Source organism: Sinohyriopsis cumingii, chromosome 12 (assembly GCF_028554795.1).
Source record: "Sinohyriopsis cumingii isolate HCF-2022 chromosome 12, ASM2855479v2, whole genome shotgun sequence".
Classification (NCBI taxonomy): Eukaryota; Metazoa; Mollusca; class Bivalvia; order Unionida; family Unionidae; genus Sinohyriopsis; species Sinohyriopsis cumingii.
This window is the reverse complement of record NC_142972.1, coordinates 10,572,934-10,591,380: the sequence shown is the minus strand read 5'-3', so window position 1 is coordinate 10,591,380 and position 18,447 is coordinate 10,572,934. Positions and strand designations below refer to the sequence as shown.

The 18,447-nt window shown below is 36.8% G+C and overlaps 1 protein-coding gene across 1 annotated transcript in view; it reads right to left on the bottom strand.

The window, feature by feature from the left end:
* LOC149785998 (WD repeat-containing protein 3-like) overlaps positions 1-18,447 on the bottom strand; it is a 152,510-nt gene that overhangs the window by 13,430 nt on the left and 120,633 nt on the right. Inside the window, exons 22-25 of the mRNA XM_089976279.1 lie at positions 13,406-13,498; positions 12,654-12,748; positions 6,849-6,977; positions 6,093-6,186 (exon numbers count right to left, since the gene is read on the bottom strand). Coding sequence (XP_089832405.1) covers positions 6,093-6,186; positions 6,849-6,977; positions 12,654-12,748; positions 13,406-13,498 — 411 coding nt within the window. The remainder of the gene's footprint in view (positions 1-6,092; positions 6,187-6,848; positions 6,978-12,653; positions 12,749-13,405; positions 13,499-18,447) is intronic.

Here is an 18,447-nt window from a genome sequence, read left to right as displayed (position 1 = left end):
CGATGGAGAATCCGCGCAGTATACTCATTTAAGATCATCGATGCTCGCCTATGTAAGTATCAATCTGCTATCAATGATAAATAAATTTGCCGATATCGCGGTAAGGGTTGCAACGGATTCGTTTTATATCGATAAAAAATATCAATGTAGATTGGAAAATTTAATCACCGATGGTTCCTGGGGAACTTGGAGAATAAAAAACGAGGATATTCTAGATTATTGTGAGGACGCGGATGTGGAAGATTGCGATAAATTTCATAAAGATAAATGTGATGAAGTATCAACAGCAGTATCTGCGTTTGATCCAATTTCACGAAACAAATTCGTTTACCTAAATGGTCCTGGCGGCAGTGGTAAAACAACACGAGCAATAAACTTATTTTCAAATTCTGATATGATCGTGTTGACTCCAACTCATAGATTAGCGCGAGAAATAAAACAGCGTGGCGTTAATTCTTGTACGTATCATAGTTATTTCAAGTATAGCGGTGGATTGTGGGATTCAGCTCGAATGGGAAATAAATATATCAACAAGATTATAATATTTGATGAAATTTGCACAGTAAATTTAGTTTTGCTAAAATTATTCCTGGGTTGGCTAGAAGAAAAAAATACCGCTGTAATAATGTGCGGAGATCACGGCCAACCTGATCCTATTGATGGTGAATCTCCACACGGGTGGCTTAGAAATTTTGTAGATTATTATGAAGAAATTGACGCTGATTATAGATCTAATGATATTTTACTGACCGAGTTTAAAAAAATGATTCGATTACAACCGAATAAAATTCAATGTGATGTGATGAGAAAAATAATCGACGAGACTCCGATGGATAATTTTCTAACTTTGTGGCGTCCGGATCATTTGATTGTTGCTAGCAGAAAAATTATTCGCGATGCTATTCAGGAAATGCTATTCAAGCTTCACTGTGAGAAATTTCCAACATTGCAGGTGCCGTTGTGCTACAGACCCGCTGATACTAGGAAACAAAATATCAATGTTATTTTGCCATGTGGAGAAGAAAAAATATTAGTTTTGAATGATATTATTTTCGTTGATATTAATCTTGTCAATGATGCAATAAACGCAGAAAGATCGCCATGGAAACTCGGATATGCAGCAACGATTCACTCGTCACAGGGATTAACAGTAGATGGTCAAGTCTGGATTGTCGATGATAGAATTTCCTGGTCAAATTTAGTTTATCTAGCAGTTTCTCGAGTAAGAAAATTATCTCAGTTAGGTAGAATTAAATTTCACATAAGTGACGACGGCGGTAATTGAGTATCTCTCGGTATTATTTGTAATTCTTCTTTGGTAAATCCTCGTTGTGGTGCTAATGAATCTAGAAAATAAATTGCCGGTCTTCCCGATGATCTTGTTACGGCCGATATTTTATGCGTTGTAACGCTCCAGTTTGGATCAGTTGCTCTTTTTCTGCCACCCTCGGCTTCTCCTTCTTTATATAAATATCGAACCGTTACACTACCTAGCACAGACGGAATTATGGAACTTCGCTTTAGTGGTATATTTGGTTTTGTAATTGCAGTTGCGGGCTTCATTGATATTGTTCGTGTTACTTCGTTATTTAGTGTGTTAATCACGTGAGGTAATCTTGTTACCCAATCGTGAGATCGTTTATCTTGGATAAATTCTCTCGCGTATTGATATCCGAATAATCGTTCTGCAAGAGTTTTATTGAATCTCTCAACGATAGCTTGATTGTGATGAACACCTACAATACCGCGACGGATTTTAACATTATTCTTTTTCATCAATGAAGTAACCGCGCCAAGAAATTCTCGACCTGGATCAACCTGGAGAAGCTTCGGCCATGTTAATGGAGATCGTGAATAAATTTTCTCAAATGCTTTTGCTATTTCCGTTGCTGTTTTATTCGATAATGGTTCTGCTTCCTTGTACCTACTTGCAATATCAACAACCGTCAGAACATATTTGTATATAACTCCGTCAACGGTATCGTAAGGAAGAAACATAAGATCAGCCTGATGGACTTCATTAGGGACACTGACAGAGAAACTCGCATATGATATTTTCTTAGGCGGAGGAAGATAAATTTGCCAGACTGCTTGTCTCGATAGCCACGATTCAGCGACAGATTGCTTTACTTTTGCTGCCTTAGCAAGTTTGGCTATTGCTGATTTTCCTCGCCAAAATCCTCGCGGAGAATAATATATTTGCTCCATTATAAATTACCAGCACCTAGTACTAATTTACCTTTCATTGCTCCTTTTATCAACCAAGTTGCCAATTTCTCTTTGAAATTTTTATCAGGAATAGCATCTATTGCGTGAATTAATTTAATATCAGCGAGATGTCTTTGTTGTAAATCTCCGCTGCGATATGCAAGATCGTGATAGTAGCATGCGTTATCGATAGTGTTTACTGGATCCTCGCCAGGATTTGGTTGATTATTATCGTTAAGTCTTATATCTAGCCTTGTACCAGGTCCGCAGTAATTATATCCTGGTAAATGTTTCTCTCCGGGATATTTCGCCCAAGGAGCTCCAGGCAGATTTGTTAAGGAGGCAGCGATGTCTCCTCCGGTTCTACTTTTTTTTTTACAAATCTAAACTTAATTGTCTTACAAACTTCACATTCTCCCTTAATTGCATTCCTGTTGTTGCGTGTAACGACTTCGATTGGATTTATCGTAGCAGTTCGAGTGCGACACTTAACACAATATGAATCCATAATATTCTAATAACATGAATGTAATTGATTTTTCAGCCACGAAAAAACGCGAGCAAGTAAAACACACCGAGGCATTACCGAATTCGATAAGGATGATAATCATTGGACCATCTGGTTCTGGAAAAACGCAATTGTTGCTAAATTTGATTATGCGATGGTTGAAATGGGATAAATTGTATTTGGTTGCGCCGTCTGTTGATGATCAGCGATGTTATCAGGTATTAAAAGAATTTAGTGATAATACTGAAGATGGCACAATAGAATTTATAACGGATATCAATGAAGCTCCATCAGTGGAAAATTTAGACGGTGATGCTAATAATCTTGTCGTTTTCGATGATGTGATGCTGGATAAACAAACTAACCCAGCTAGGATATTCTCGCGTGGCCGACACAAGAACACCGATGTGATTTACGTGACACAGCGATATACGCAAATTCCAAAGGTGATTAGAGATAATTGTAATATTTTATCAGTTTTCAATGGCGTTGATACTCACACGCTAAGAAATATTCATCAAACTTGGTGCAACGGCGATATGGATATAAATAAATTCAAAAATTTTTTCAGTAACGCTCAGGCAACACCACACGGTTTTATCACGATTAATCTTCATGATCCTCGTAGTAGGTATCGAGTTGGTCTTGATCAAATTTACTCATAAAATTGCAGTCCGAATTTGCAATCACAAACAAATTTTACAATACCCCCCCCCAAAAAATGCTGTTTTTTTTTATGCCTAAAAATGCACTTTGGGTCGAAATTTTGCGGATTAATTTTCGTAGGAGGCGTTATTTCTGCTTTCTGAGGCTTCTACGGAAAAAGTTTGTTTGGGAGGGTTATTTTAGTCTGTGCCACCTGGTCTGTACGACTTCCCTGCTGCTCTATGGCTGATGTATGGTGCTCCGAGTATGTGTCAGTCAAATCAGTGGACTTATGGTCTTATCTGGCAAATACAAGGAAGCCTGAATAAATACAAGGAAGCCTGAATACATACAAGGAAGCCTGAATACATACATGGAAGCCTGAATACATACATGGCAGCCTGAATACATACAAGGAAGCCTGAATACATACAAGGAAGCCTGAATACATACATGGCAGCCTGAATACATACAAGGAAGCCTGAATACATACAAGGAACCCTGAATACATACAAGGAAGAATGAATCCATACATGGCAGCCTGAATACATATAAGTTTCAAACATTTTTCAGCACACGATAGGCTATACATATTAATGGTGGAGGAAGAACCCGGGAAAAGCCCGGAAAGAACCACCGACCCACGAGAAGCTACTGGCAAGCTTTCTCACATACCCACATTGGCTGAATCTGAGACTTGAACCCACGCAGACAGAGGTGAGATGGCAGTGATCCGTAACGGACAGCGCTTTAGACCACTCTGCCCCTTGGGGCCCCACTATATCAGGGTACAGACAGTAACACTTGGTATATCAGGGTACAGACAGTAACACTAGATATATCTGGGTACAGACAGTAACACTTGGTATATCAGGGTACAGAGAGTAACACTTGGTATATCAGGGTACAGACAGTAACACTTGGTATATCAGGGTACAGACAGTAACACAATGGTATATCAGGGTACAGACAGTAACACTTGGTATAACAGGGTACAGTCAGCAACACTCAGTATATCAAGGTACAGTCAGTAACACTCTATATCAGGGTACAGTCAGACAGTAACACTTAGTATGTCAGGGTACAGTCAGCAACACTAGGTATATCAGGATACAGACAGTAACACTTGGTATATCAGGGTGCAGAGAGTCAGTAACACTAGGTATATCAGGGTATAGACAGTAACACTCTGTATATTGGGTACAGACAGTAACACTAGGTATATCAGGGTACAGACAGTAACACTTGGTATATCAGGGTACAGACAGTAACACTAGGTATATCAGGTTACAGAGAGTAACACTTGGTATATCTGAGTACAGAGAGTCAGTAACACTAGGTATATCAGGGTACAGACAGTAACAATAGGTATATCAGGGTACAGACAGTATCACTTGGTATATCAGGGTACAGAGAGTCAGTAACACTAGGTATATCAGGGTACAGACAATAACACTCTGTATATTGGGTACAGACAGTAACACTAGGTATATCAGGGTACAGACAGTAACACTTGGTACATCAGGATACAGACAGTAACACTTGGTATATCAGGATACAGACAGTAACACTTGGTATATCAGGGTACAGAGAGTCAGTAACACTAGGTATATCAGGGTACAGACAGTAACACTCTGTATATTGGGTACAGACAGTAACACAAGGTATATCAGGATACAGACAGTAACACTAGGTATATCAGGGTACAGACAGTAACACTTGGTATATCAGGATACAGACAGTAACACCTGGTATATCAGGGTACAGAGAGTCAGTAACACTAGGTTTATCAGGGTACAGACAGTAACACTCTGTATATTGGGTACAGACAGTAACACTAGGTATATCAGGATACAGACAGTAACACTTGGTACATCAGGATACAGACAGCAACACTTGGTATATCAGGGTACAAAGAGTCAGTAACACTAGGTATATCAGGGTACAGACAGTAACACTCTGTATATTGGGTACAGACAGTAACACTAGGTATATCAGGATACAGACAGCAACACTTGGTATATCAGGGTACAGACAGTAACACTAGGTATATCAGCGTACAGACAGTAACACTAGGTATATCAGGGTACAGACAGTAACACTTGGTATATCAGGATACAGACTGTAACACAACGATGTAAAAGATATACCAATTTCAACTGGATAAAAGCAACGGATGTGGAAGATATACAAGTTTCAAACACTTTAACACAGACACTCATGTAAAAGCTATACAAGTTTCAAACACTTTAACACAGACACTAATGTAAAACCTATATAAGTTTCAAACACTTTAACACAGACACTGATGTAAAAGCTATACAAGTTTCAAACACTTTAACACAGACACTAATGTAAAACCTATATAAGTTTCAAACACTTTAACACAGACACTGATGTAAAAGCTATACAAGTTTCAAACGCTTTAACACAGACACTAATGTAAAACCTATATAAGTTTCAAACACTTTAACACAGACACTGATGTAGAAGCTATACAAGTTTCAAACACTTTAACACAGACACTGATGTAAAAGCTATACAAGTTTCAAACACTTTAACACAGACACAGATGCTTCCAGTATAAACAGTGATACCTATACCTCACCATTTACAAGCAAGATAAAATGGACTGGAATCCAAACTTTCAAATTCAATTCACAAAAGAAGCTTTGTATGTACAAGACAGCTGTGGGGTGGGTGGGGGGTTATGCCTTCAAGTGTTTCTTACCCTCATAACACGAACTCTTTCCTTGGTTTGAGACCTGAGTCTGTCTACAATCGGCAACAATACTTGATTTGTTGTAATCTGACCATGATGAATTCTGCAGAGAAAAAAGTTTTATTAATGATACGACCTGAAATTATTCAGTCATTTAAGTCTTTACTGTCTCCCTTTGAGGCTGTAGGTTCATTCTAATGTAAAGAAATTGTTGGTTCCTTTATTTTCAAAATCATACATCTTTTGAGAAATTAAAAGGTTATGAAATATAATTTCTCCTAATATTATAAGTGCATTTTACACTGCCAGATATTAAAAAAGTAAGAGATTTTTAAACAATATGTAATATAAAAAGTTGAAGTCCTCTACCACAAACAAAACAATGTAAAATCATGTCTGATATTGGCTTGGTGGGCTCCACACATGTTAAGAAAATTTCATGTTTTCACGCAGTCCTTGAATGCATTGTGTTATAGCCTTCAATGGCAGTAACTGTGTTAAACACAAGAATAAGCAACATGGGCCCCAACAGATTCCTTCAAGTCTGTCCATAATTATACATATGATCTGTAAATATTTATAAGATATAAGAATTTAACACCACCTATGTCTTGAAAATAACAAGAGAATCAGAAATTTACCATTGTACCCATGTAGAAATGCATTATTTACAATTGTACCTGTGTAGAAATGCATTATTTACAGTTGTACCTGTGTAGAAATGCATTATTTACAAGTGTACCTGTGTAGAAATGCATTATTTACCTGAGAAGAAAGAAGAGACATCTACAGGTGAGCTCCACCTCCCAACTATGTGAGATGAAAATATCAAAAATCTTCATAAGGTCTATTACATAGGAAAATGGCAACACCAGCAGCGCTTCTTCTAGTTCACTAAAATGGGGGAAAGAAAAATCGTAAACACACATGTAAGCTAAAGACTAAAAATATTGTAAACACACATTTAAGACTGGGAGTATCATAAACACACATGTAAGACTGGGAGTATCATAAACACACATGTAAGACTGGGAGTATCATAAACACACATATAAGACTGGGAGTATCATAAACACACATATAAGACTGGAAATATCATAAACACACATGTAAGACTGGAAATATCATAAACACACATGTAAGACTGGGAACATCATAAATACACATGTAAGACTGGGAACATCATAAATACACATGTAAGACTGGGAATATCATAAATATACATGTAAGACTGGGAATATTATAAATACACATGTAAGACTGGAAATATCATAAACACACATGTAAGACTGGGAATATCATAAACACACATGTAAGACTGGGAATATCATAAACACACATGTAAGACTGGGAATATTATAAATACACATGTAAGACTGGGAATATCATAAACACACATGTAAGACTGGGAATATCATAAACACACATGTAAGTTAAAGACTGGAAATATCATAAACACAATGTAAGACTGGGAATATTATAAACACACATGTCAGCTAAAGACTGGGAATATTATAAACACACATGTAAGCTAAAGACGGAATATTATAAATACACATGAACGACTGGGAATATACTAAACACAATGTAAGACTGGGAATATTATAAACACACATGTAAGCTAAAGACGGAATATTATAAATACACATGAACGACTGGGAATATCATAAACACAATGTAAGACTGGGAATATTATAAACACACATGTACAATTGGGAATATCATAAACACAATGTAAGACTGGGAATATTATAAACACACATGTCAGCTAAAGACTGGGAATATTATAAATAAACATGTAAAACTGGAGTTTCATAAACACACATGTAAGACTCGGAATATCATAAACACACATCTAAGATAAAGACTGAGAATATTATAAATATGAATGTAAGACTAGGAATATCGTAAACACTCATGTAAGACTGGAAATATCATAAACACACATGTAAGCTAAAGACTGGAAATATTATAAATACACATGTAAGACTCGGAATATCATAAACACATCTAAGCTAAAGACTGGGAATATTATAAATATGAATGTAAGACTAGGAATATCGTAAACACACATATAAGACTGGAAATATTATAAACACACATGTAAGCTAAAGACTGGAAATATTATAAATACACATGTAAGACTAGGAATATCGTAAACATACATGTAAGACTGGTCCCATGTTATAAATACACATGTAAAACTGAGAATATTGTAAACACACATGGAAGCTAAAGACTGGAAATATCGTACTGCAAACATTATCAGTAGTTTCACAAATGTAAATATTTTTGTACCTACATTTACAGATGCAGTTTGAATGTAACTGAAATTTTCAAAACAAAGTTTTATTTGATCAAACAGCAATGAAAACAGCAATGAAAACTTAATTTAATGAGGCTAGTTCAGGAAAAATGTGGGAATGAAAGGCACTGAATTTTGTTTCCTTGTGGTGGTTGAAAGGTTTCAATAGTGTTAGATTCATAAGATTAGGAGAAACTACACCATCTGACTACAAAAGGGACCAAACACAAGAAAAGGGACAATACACTATATAATAGCTGCAAATTAATTATTCTGATCTAATTACAAACTGTAGAAGATTAGATACGCAAAAGATATTCAATCAGTTTTCATAAAGAATATGATATCACAACTAAAAGCATAGCATCTCATTTTTTTAAAATAGCTATAATTCAAGAATTGAAGTGTTTTAATTTCTTGTTTAAGAATTCTTTTTTCCTAAATTAGAATGGTTTCAGGGATAACCATTGTGTGGCAACAAAAAGTGATGTTGCCCTACCATGACCTGACCATTGTGTGGCAGCAAAATTCAATGATGCCTTACCTTGACCCGACCATTGTGTGGCAGCAAAAGTCAATGATGCCTTACCTTGACCAGACATGGGGCCATCCATTCAGTACGTACGCATGGTGGGGGAGTAGGAATAACCCTGCATATGCTTGCATATGGCGGGGGGTCTACTGATAATGTACGCACAAATAGGAAACAGGGTGCATGGGATGAAAACTTGATAATAATTTGTCTAATACATAACCTGTTCGACTGGGTTCAGTCGGCATTTGAATTTTAGCAGAAACTAGGCAAACTGTTTAAAGTTACGCAGCTTATTTCTTTGATGCAGCCAGACATTCAACATTGGTGGACTATCTGTTTTATTAAACACATTAATATTATTAATCCTTGATCATTTTTCCAAGGATTAAATATAGGCCGTTCTATAGAATTTGGGGGATGGGGGTGCATCAAGCATACATAAGCAGGTGGGGTGTGTAAAAAAGTATGCATGTGTATGGGGGGGGAGGGGTCAAGCTTTGCCATATTTTTGTGTATGTACTAAATGGATGGCCTCTTAATGTGTGCCTTACCTTGACCTGACTATTGTGTGGCAACAAAAAGCACTGATGCCTTACCTTGACCCGACTATTGTGTGGCAGCAAAAAGCAATGATGCCTTATCTTGACCTGACTACTGTGTGGCAGCAAAAAGCAATGATACCTTACCTTAACCTGACTATTGTGTGGCAGCAAAAAGCAATGATACCTTACCTTGAACTGACTATTGTGTGGCAGCAAAAAGCAATGTTGCCTTACCTTGACCTGACTATTGTGTGGCAGCAAAAAGCAATGATGCCTTACCTTGACCTGACTATTGTGTGGCAGCAAAAAGCAATGATACCTTACCTTGAACTGACTATTGTGTGGCAGCAAAACGCAATGATACCTTACCTTGACCTGACTTGTGTGGCAGCAAAAAGCAGTGTTGCCTTACCTTGACCTGACTACTGTGTGGCAGCAAAAAGCAATGATACCTTACCTTGAACTGACTATTGTGTGGAAGTAAAAAGCACTGATGCCTTAACTTGATGCAACTATTGTGTGACAGTAAAAAGTACTGATGCCTTAACTTGATGCAACTATTGTGTGACAGTAAAAAGCAATGATACCTTATCTTGACCTGACTATTGTGTGGCAGAAAAAAGTGATGACGCCTTACCTTGACCCGACTATTGTGTGGCAGCAAAAAGCAATGATGCCTTATCTTGACCTGACTACTGTGTGGCAGCAAAAAGCAATGATACCTTACCTTAACCTGACTATTGTGTGGCAGCAAAAAGCAATGATACCTTACCTTGAACTGACTATTGTGTGGCAGCAAAAAGCAATGATACCTTACCTTGAACTGACTATTGTGTGGCAGCAAAAAGCAATGATACCTTACCTTGAACTGACTATTGTGTGGCAGCAAAAAGCAATGATACCTTACCTTGACCTGACTTGTGTGGCAGCAAAAAGCAATGTTGCCTTACCTTGACCTGACTATTGTGTGGCAGCAAAAAGCAATGATACCTTACCTTGAACTGACTATTGTGTGGCAGCAAAAAGCAATGATACCTTACCTTGAACTGACTACTGTGTGGCAGCAAAAAGCAATGATACCTTACCTTGACCTGACTTGTGTGGCAGCAAAAAGCAATGACACCTTACCTTGAACTGACTATTGTGTGGCAGCAAAAAGCAATGATACCTTACCTTGACCTGCCTTGTGTGGCAGCAAAAAGCAATGATACCTTACCTTGAACTGACTATTGTGTGGCAGCAAAAAGCAATGATACCTTACCTTGACCTGACTTGTGTGGCAGCAAAAAGCAATGTTGCCTTACCTTGACCTGACTATTGTGTGGCAGCAAAAAGCAATGATGCCTTACCTTGACCTGACTATTGTGTGGCAGCAAAAAGCAATGATACCTTACCTTGAACTGACTATTGTGTGGCAGCAAAAAGCAATGATACCTTACCCTGACCTGACTTGTGTGGCAGCAAAAAGCAATGTTGCCTTACCTTGACCTGACTATTGTGTGGCAGCAAAAAGCAATGATGCCTTACCTTGACCCGACTATTGTGTGGCAGCAAAAAGCAATGATACCTTACCTTGAACTGACTATTGTGTGGCAGCAAAACGCAATGATACCTTACCTTGACCTGACTTGTGTGGCAGCAAAAAGCAATGATACCTTACCTTGAACTGACTATTGTGTGGAAGTAAAAAGCACTGATGCCTTAACTTGATGCAACTATTGTGTGACAGTAAAAAGCACTGATGCCTTAACTTGATGCAACTATTGTGTGACAGTAAAAAGCACTGATGACTTACCTTGACCCGACTATTGTGTGGCAGCAAAAAGCAATGATGCCTTATCTTGACCTGACTATTGTGTGACAGCAAAAAGCAATGATACCTTACCTTGAACTGACTATTGTGTGGCAGCAAAAAGCAATGATACCTTATCTTGACCCGACTATTGTGTGGCAGCAAAAAGCAATGATGCCTTATTTTGACCTGACTATTGTGTGGCAGCAAAAAGCAATGATACCTTACCTTGACCTGACTATTGTGTGGCAGAAAAAAGTGATGTTTCTTTACCTTGACCTGACTATAGTGTGGCAGCAAAAAGCAATGATGCCTTATCTTGACCTGACTATTGTGTGGCAGCAAAAAGCAATGATGCCTTATCTTGTCCTGACTTTTGTGTGGCAGCAAAAAGAAATGATACCTTACCTTGAACTGACTATTGTGTGGCAGCAAAAAAGCAATGATACCTTACCTTGACCTGACTATTGTGTGGCAGAAAAAAGTGATGTTTCTTTACCTTGACCTGACTATAGTGTGGCAGCAAAAAGCAAGGATGCCTTATCTTGACCTGACTATTGTGTGGCAGCAAAAAGCACTGATGCCTTACCTTGACCCGACTATTGTGTGGCAGATAAAAGCAATGATGCCTTATCTTGACCTGACTATTGTGTGGCAGAAAAAGCAATGACGCCTTATCTTGACCTGACTATTGTGTGGCAGCAAAAAGCAATGATGCCTTACCTTGACCTGACTATTGTGTGGCAGCAAAAAGCAATGATGCCTTATCTTGAACTGACTATTGTGTGGCAGCAAAAAGCAATGATGCCTTATCTTGACCGGACTATTGTGTGGCAGCAAAAAGCAATGATACCTTACCTTGACCCGACTATTGTGTGGCAGCAAAAAGCAATGATACCTTACCTTGAACTGACTATTGTGTGGCAGCAAAAAGCAATGATACCTTACCTTGACCTGACTTGTGTGGCAGCAAAAAGCAATGTTGCCTTACCTTGACCTGACTATTGTGTGGCAGCAAAAGGCAATGATACCTTACCTTGAACTGACTATTGTGTGGAAGTAAAATGCACTGATGCCTTAACTTGATGCAACTACTGTGTGACAGTAAAAAGCACTGATGCCTTAACTTGATGCAACTATTGTGTGACAGTAAAAAGCACTGATGCCTTAACTTGATGCAACTACTGTGTGACAGTAAAAAGCAATGATACCTTATCTTGACCTGACTATTGTGTGGCAGAAAAAAGTAATGTTTCTTTACCTTGACCTGACTATAGTGTGGCAGCAAAAAGCAATGATGCCTTACCTTGACCTGACTATTGTGTGGCAGCAAAAAGCACTGATGCCTTACCTTGACCTGACTATTGTGTGACAGCAAAAAGCAATGTTTGCTTACCTTGACCTGACTTTCTTTAGCACTGCCAGCATGTACTGCTCAGGGGTCTTCACATTCAATGTTAGAAACAAGGGGTGAAGCTCTGGCCCTGAAAGCTGAAAGTAATTACCATTTCCTATAACAGCTAAATTTGTAGGTTTACAACTGTTATTAACTTCTGCAGTTTAGGGTTGCCAATATTTTATTGGATGTTAGAAATTCAACTGATCAAGGATTTTCATGAATTATTTCTTTTATGCATGGATATAAATATTTATATAAACTGTCAGTTTTCATGGGTCTATATTCTATTGATGCAATGTCAAAGTTAAAAAAATGTTGACATTTTCTAATTTTAAATTATGTTACAATCACATTGGATGTCACCTACGCTCTTCAAAATTTTCCTGGAAAAGATCATGGAGGACATAAAGCACTCACTCATCAAAGTATTTACACAAGGATGCTTGTAGGCACATATCACTTTAATTCCACTGCATAAAGCCATTACCACTAAAACATATATGTGAACATAGCAATTCACAAAAAAACTTTATGTTGCTAAGACACTAGAAATAAAGAATGGCTAAACTTTCAAGGTGCTAAAATATTGCAAATGACAGTATTTTAAAGAATTTCACTATTTCTTTCAATAGTTACTTTCTCTGAGTCACTTTGATTCTTAAAGTTCAATTCAAATATTGGGTGTGAATAGGTGTAAATACATCCTGGTCCAATATTGGCTTTGAACAGGCATAATGAATCTGTGTTACCTGCTTTTTTAATTTTTCACAGTTAAGAGCATGCTGCCTCAGTTTTTCTGTTTCCTCTTTATACAACTCAACTGCCTCCATCAATCTCTCAGCCTGCAATACCAGATATAAAATCAAGACAAAGTCAACTTTCATCTAATTTCATTTTCATAATGAATGTTCTCATTTTACTACTATGGGATGGCTTCAGACTAAATGTCAACCTGAAGACCTAAGGGCAGCAATGAATAGTGATTCTATATTTTACTTTACCCTTGGCAAAAAAAGTCTATTTTATTCTAAATATATAGCTTTTATGCTAAATATATATAAATTTTATACTAAATATATGAATTTTATGCTAAATATATAATTTGTATCCTACATATATAAATTCTATGCAATATATATAAATGTTTGCCACATACATAAGTTCTATGCTAAATATATCAAAACAATTGTTACAGACATAAATTGTATGCTGCTTATATAACTTGTATGCTACATAAAGTTTATGCTACATACATATATAAATTGTATGCTAAATACATACACTGTATGCTAAATATATACATTTTATGCTACATATGTAAATTTTATTGAAATATATAAATTTTATACTACATATGAAAATTGTATGCTACATATATCAATTTTATGCTAGACATAAATTGCATGCTACATATGTAAATTGTATGCTACAGATATCAATATTATGATAATATAAGAATTTTATGCCACACATAAATTGTATGCTAATTATATCAATTTTATGCTACAAATAAACTGTATGCTACATATGTAAATTGTATGCTACATATATCAATTTTATGCTAAATATATATAAATTTTATGCTACATATACCAATTTTATGTTACATATATAAATTTTATCCTACACATAAAATGTATGCTACAAATATAAATTTTATGCTAAATAAATTTTATGCTACAAATATAAATGTTATGCTAAAAATATAAATTTTATGTTACACATAAACTGCATGTTACAAATATCAATTTTATGCTACACATACATTTTATGCTAAATATATACTGCTGAAAATATTTAACATGGTCTTTTTTTAAATCAGCAAATTACAAAAACTTCAAGGAAAAACTAATATATAAACATCAGGTGATCTCAGTATTAAAATTTGAGCAATTACCAACATTATAAACAATTATTAGCATTATAAACAATTAACAGTACTTAAAAAATTATAATCATTCAAATATCAGCCTTGTACTGAGCAAAATTCTTCATTCATTTTACAATGAAAACATTGAAAATTTATTCAGAAACAAAATAGCAGGACTGGGACTGGATATAATGCAATTTTCACATATGACAAGACAAAACAAGATAAGACTGACCCCTTCCACCATAACATATCAAGTCAGCTTGGGACAATGGCAACTGACAGAAGGAAAGAAAACATCTAGCAAGGTGAATGAAATCAAATTATTTTAGGAGTGTGATATAATAAGTCCCTGACTTTTAGGGTTAAGGAACATCATTCTGTGCCAATAGAGCAAAGTCATTATGTGACAAAGATAAATCTAGTAGCACTGAACAAAACCTAATCTACTTTTCATTCTAGTAATCTTAAACAACTTTCCAAGGACATTAGTTGATATTTTGTGCTGGTGTAGACATTAATCTGTGCAAGAAACCATTTGATAATTGTGTCAAGGGAACAGTACTAGGCACGGAAAAACCTCTATAAAAGACACACAGGTGATTACTTCAGTGACCTTTATGGACAGGTACACTTTATAAAGAGGTTAAAAAGACAGAATCAAACAAAATTAAATGATACTCAAATGTTGTAATGTGATGTCGAAAATTAGATTACAGTCACTGGAAACAAATACGGTCATGGCATTATTTAAAGACATTAGAAAATAGAATTAGGTCAGGCATGTTTCAATTGTTTTCAAGACATATTGCTGGCAATCTAATTAAGGCTCCCTCTCCCATGCATGATGCATAAAACCCACCAAATACAGAATGTTATCATGTAACCTTCAACATTTACTCAAGGTCAGAATAGTTTGTTGGGTCTAGATACTCCCCTTAAGGCATTTAGATATCTTATTTGGTAAGAACACCATACTGGAGATATCCTGCTTACAACCCATTACCCTCAAATTGTTTACAATATGATTATTTCACAAGAGATAAAGTATTCTGCTGCGATATGAAAACTAAAATAATTGTCAACACAACCAGTTTACATCTTAGGACTGTCTATGGGATTTAAAATATCCTACTGAAGTGGTATGGGACTATCTTAGATGATTTAAATTATCCTATTGGAGTGGACTGGGACTGTCTCAAAAGACTTAAAATATCCTTATGTAGTGGTTTGTAACTATCTCAAAAGATTTAAAATATCCTATCGGAGTGGTTTGTAACTGTCTCAAAAGACTTAAAATATCCTTATGTAGTGGTTTGTAACTGTCTCAAAAGACTTAAAATATCCTTATGTAGTGGTTTGTAACTGTCTCAAAAGACTTAAAATATCCTTATGTAGTGGTTTGTAACTGTCTCAAAAGATTTAAAATATCCTATCGGAGTGGTTGGGACTAACTCAAGGGATTTAAATATCCTTCTGGAGTGGCTTGGGTCTGTCTCAAGGGATTTAACCCTTTACCTCATAGAGCATAGGGACAAAGTGACATGTGCTATAAATAGAACACCTGTTACCTAGTCGACAGCATACACATAGGCCTGCCTGTGAACTGTTAAGCAATGTAGTGTATGTTACGTTTAACAGCAAGCAAAAATTTAAGAGTAAAGTCCAATTGTTATAGCTGTGTAATTATTTTTCACGGAAGAATTTTTTTATGTGCTTTAAAATCTTGAGAGAACTCGTTCACCGTCTTGTCAGTGAGGCCGCATGACCAACCTTAGCTGCCATTTCCCATACTCGAAATTTACATGTTTTTCGTCTGTGTCTACATCACTAAGTCATCTGAATTTGATAATTTATAAAAACTAATTGCTGCCTACATCAATATCAGAGCCTTTACCTAAGTTACTGAATCATTCATAGTTGTGATTCTAATCGTGAAAACTTTGTAAATACTGAATGAAATCCGCGACCGCCATTTTGAAGAGTGGAGATTATGACCCAGTTACTTTAAATAGCAGATATCGACCAGTGCATAAACAGCAGCCATGTGATCTGATGTAATTGTCATTCACAGAAATGAATGTAGGATCTAAGGGGGGGGTTTTCCCCGAAGGTGGCGCTACGAAAACCAGCTCAAAATGGCTGATGTTTACAGCAGGCGTCAAAAGGCGCTTCCATGCGAATGAAGTAGAGGCGTCAAAAGGTGCTTCCATGGAAATGGAGTAGAGGCGTCAAGACGCTTGCATGAGGTAAAGGGTTAAGTATACTACTGGAGTGGTCTGGGACTGTCTCATGGGACATAAAATATCCTACTGGAGTGGTTTGTGACTGTGTGTGTGTGTGATTTAGATTTTTAAGGTAACTTTAACAATTTTCCAGTTATATCGATACAAAGTGTGCAATGTGGCAGTTTAAAGTGATGTCTAGCACTGGGGCATCATGCCACAGACATGTAGCATGATGACCCACCCAGTAACATTATCCTGACACCAGGCCAACCAGTCCTAACACTAACTGCTTAATGCTGAGCGCCTAGCGAGGCAGCTGTTAGTACCACTTTTAGAAGTTTTTGGTATGATTATGCTGGGGTTTGAACCCACGACCTCAGTTTGGGCCTGTCTCAAGGGACTTAAATATTCTACTGGAGTGGTTTGGGACTGTCCCATGGGATTTAAATGTCCTATTAGAGTGGTTTGGGACTGCCTAATGGGATTTAAGTATCCTACTGGAGTGGTTTTGGACTGTCTCATGGAATTTAAAATATTCTACTGGAGCAGTTTGGGACTGTCTCATGGGATTTAAGTATCCTATTGCAGTGGTTTGGGACTGTCTCATGGGATTGAAGTATCCTATTGCAGTGGTTTGGGACTGTCTCATGGGATTTATGTATCCTATTGCAGTGGTTTGGGACTGTCTCATGGAATGTAAATATCCTACTGGAGTGGTTTGGGACCATCTCATGGCATTTAAGTATCCTTTTGGAGTGGTTTGGGACAGTCTCAAGGGATTTAAATATCATACTGGAGTGGTTTGGTACTGTCTCAAGGGATTTTAAATATCCTATTGGAGTGGTTTGTGACTGTCTCATGGGATTTAAGTATCCTATTGGAGTGGTTTGGGACTGTCTCAAGGGATTTAAATATCCTACTAGAGTGGTTTAGGACTGTCTCATTAGATTTAAGTATCCTATTGGAGTGGTTTGGGACTGTCTCATGGGATTTAAATATCCTACTGGAGTGGTTTGGGACTGTCTCATTAGATTTAAGTATCCTAATGGAGTGGTTTGGGACTGTCAAAGGATTTAAAATATCCTATTAGAGTGGCTTCAGACTGTCTCAAGGGATTTAAAATATCCTACTAGAGTTGTTTGGGACTGTCTCATGGGATTTAAATATCCTACTGGAGTGGTTTGGGACTGTCTCATTAGATTTAAGTATCCTAATGGAGTGGTTTGGGACTGTCAAAGGATTTAAAATATCCTATTAGAGTGGCTTCAGACTGTCTCAAGGGATTTAAAATATCCTACTAGAGTTGTTTGGGACTGTCTCATGGGATTTAAATATCCTACTGGAGTGGTTTGGGACTGTCTCATTAGATTTAAGTATCCTATTGGAGTGGTTTGGGACTGTCAAAGGGATTTAAAATATCCTATTGGAGTGGTTTGGGACTGTCTCATGGGATTTATATATCCTATTAGAGTGGTTTGCTGCAACAGTTTTAAGATGTGTTGCATCCAAACTCAAGTTAATGCTGCTCTGTAACTATTGAAAGTAGAGTGAAGATCATGGAACTCCCATAATGCATCTGAATGGGATTTATGTATCATATTGGAATGGTTTGGGACTGTCTCATAGGATTTAAACTGTCATATTGGAGTGGTTTGGGACTGTCTCATTAGATTTAAATATCCTACTGGAGTGG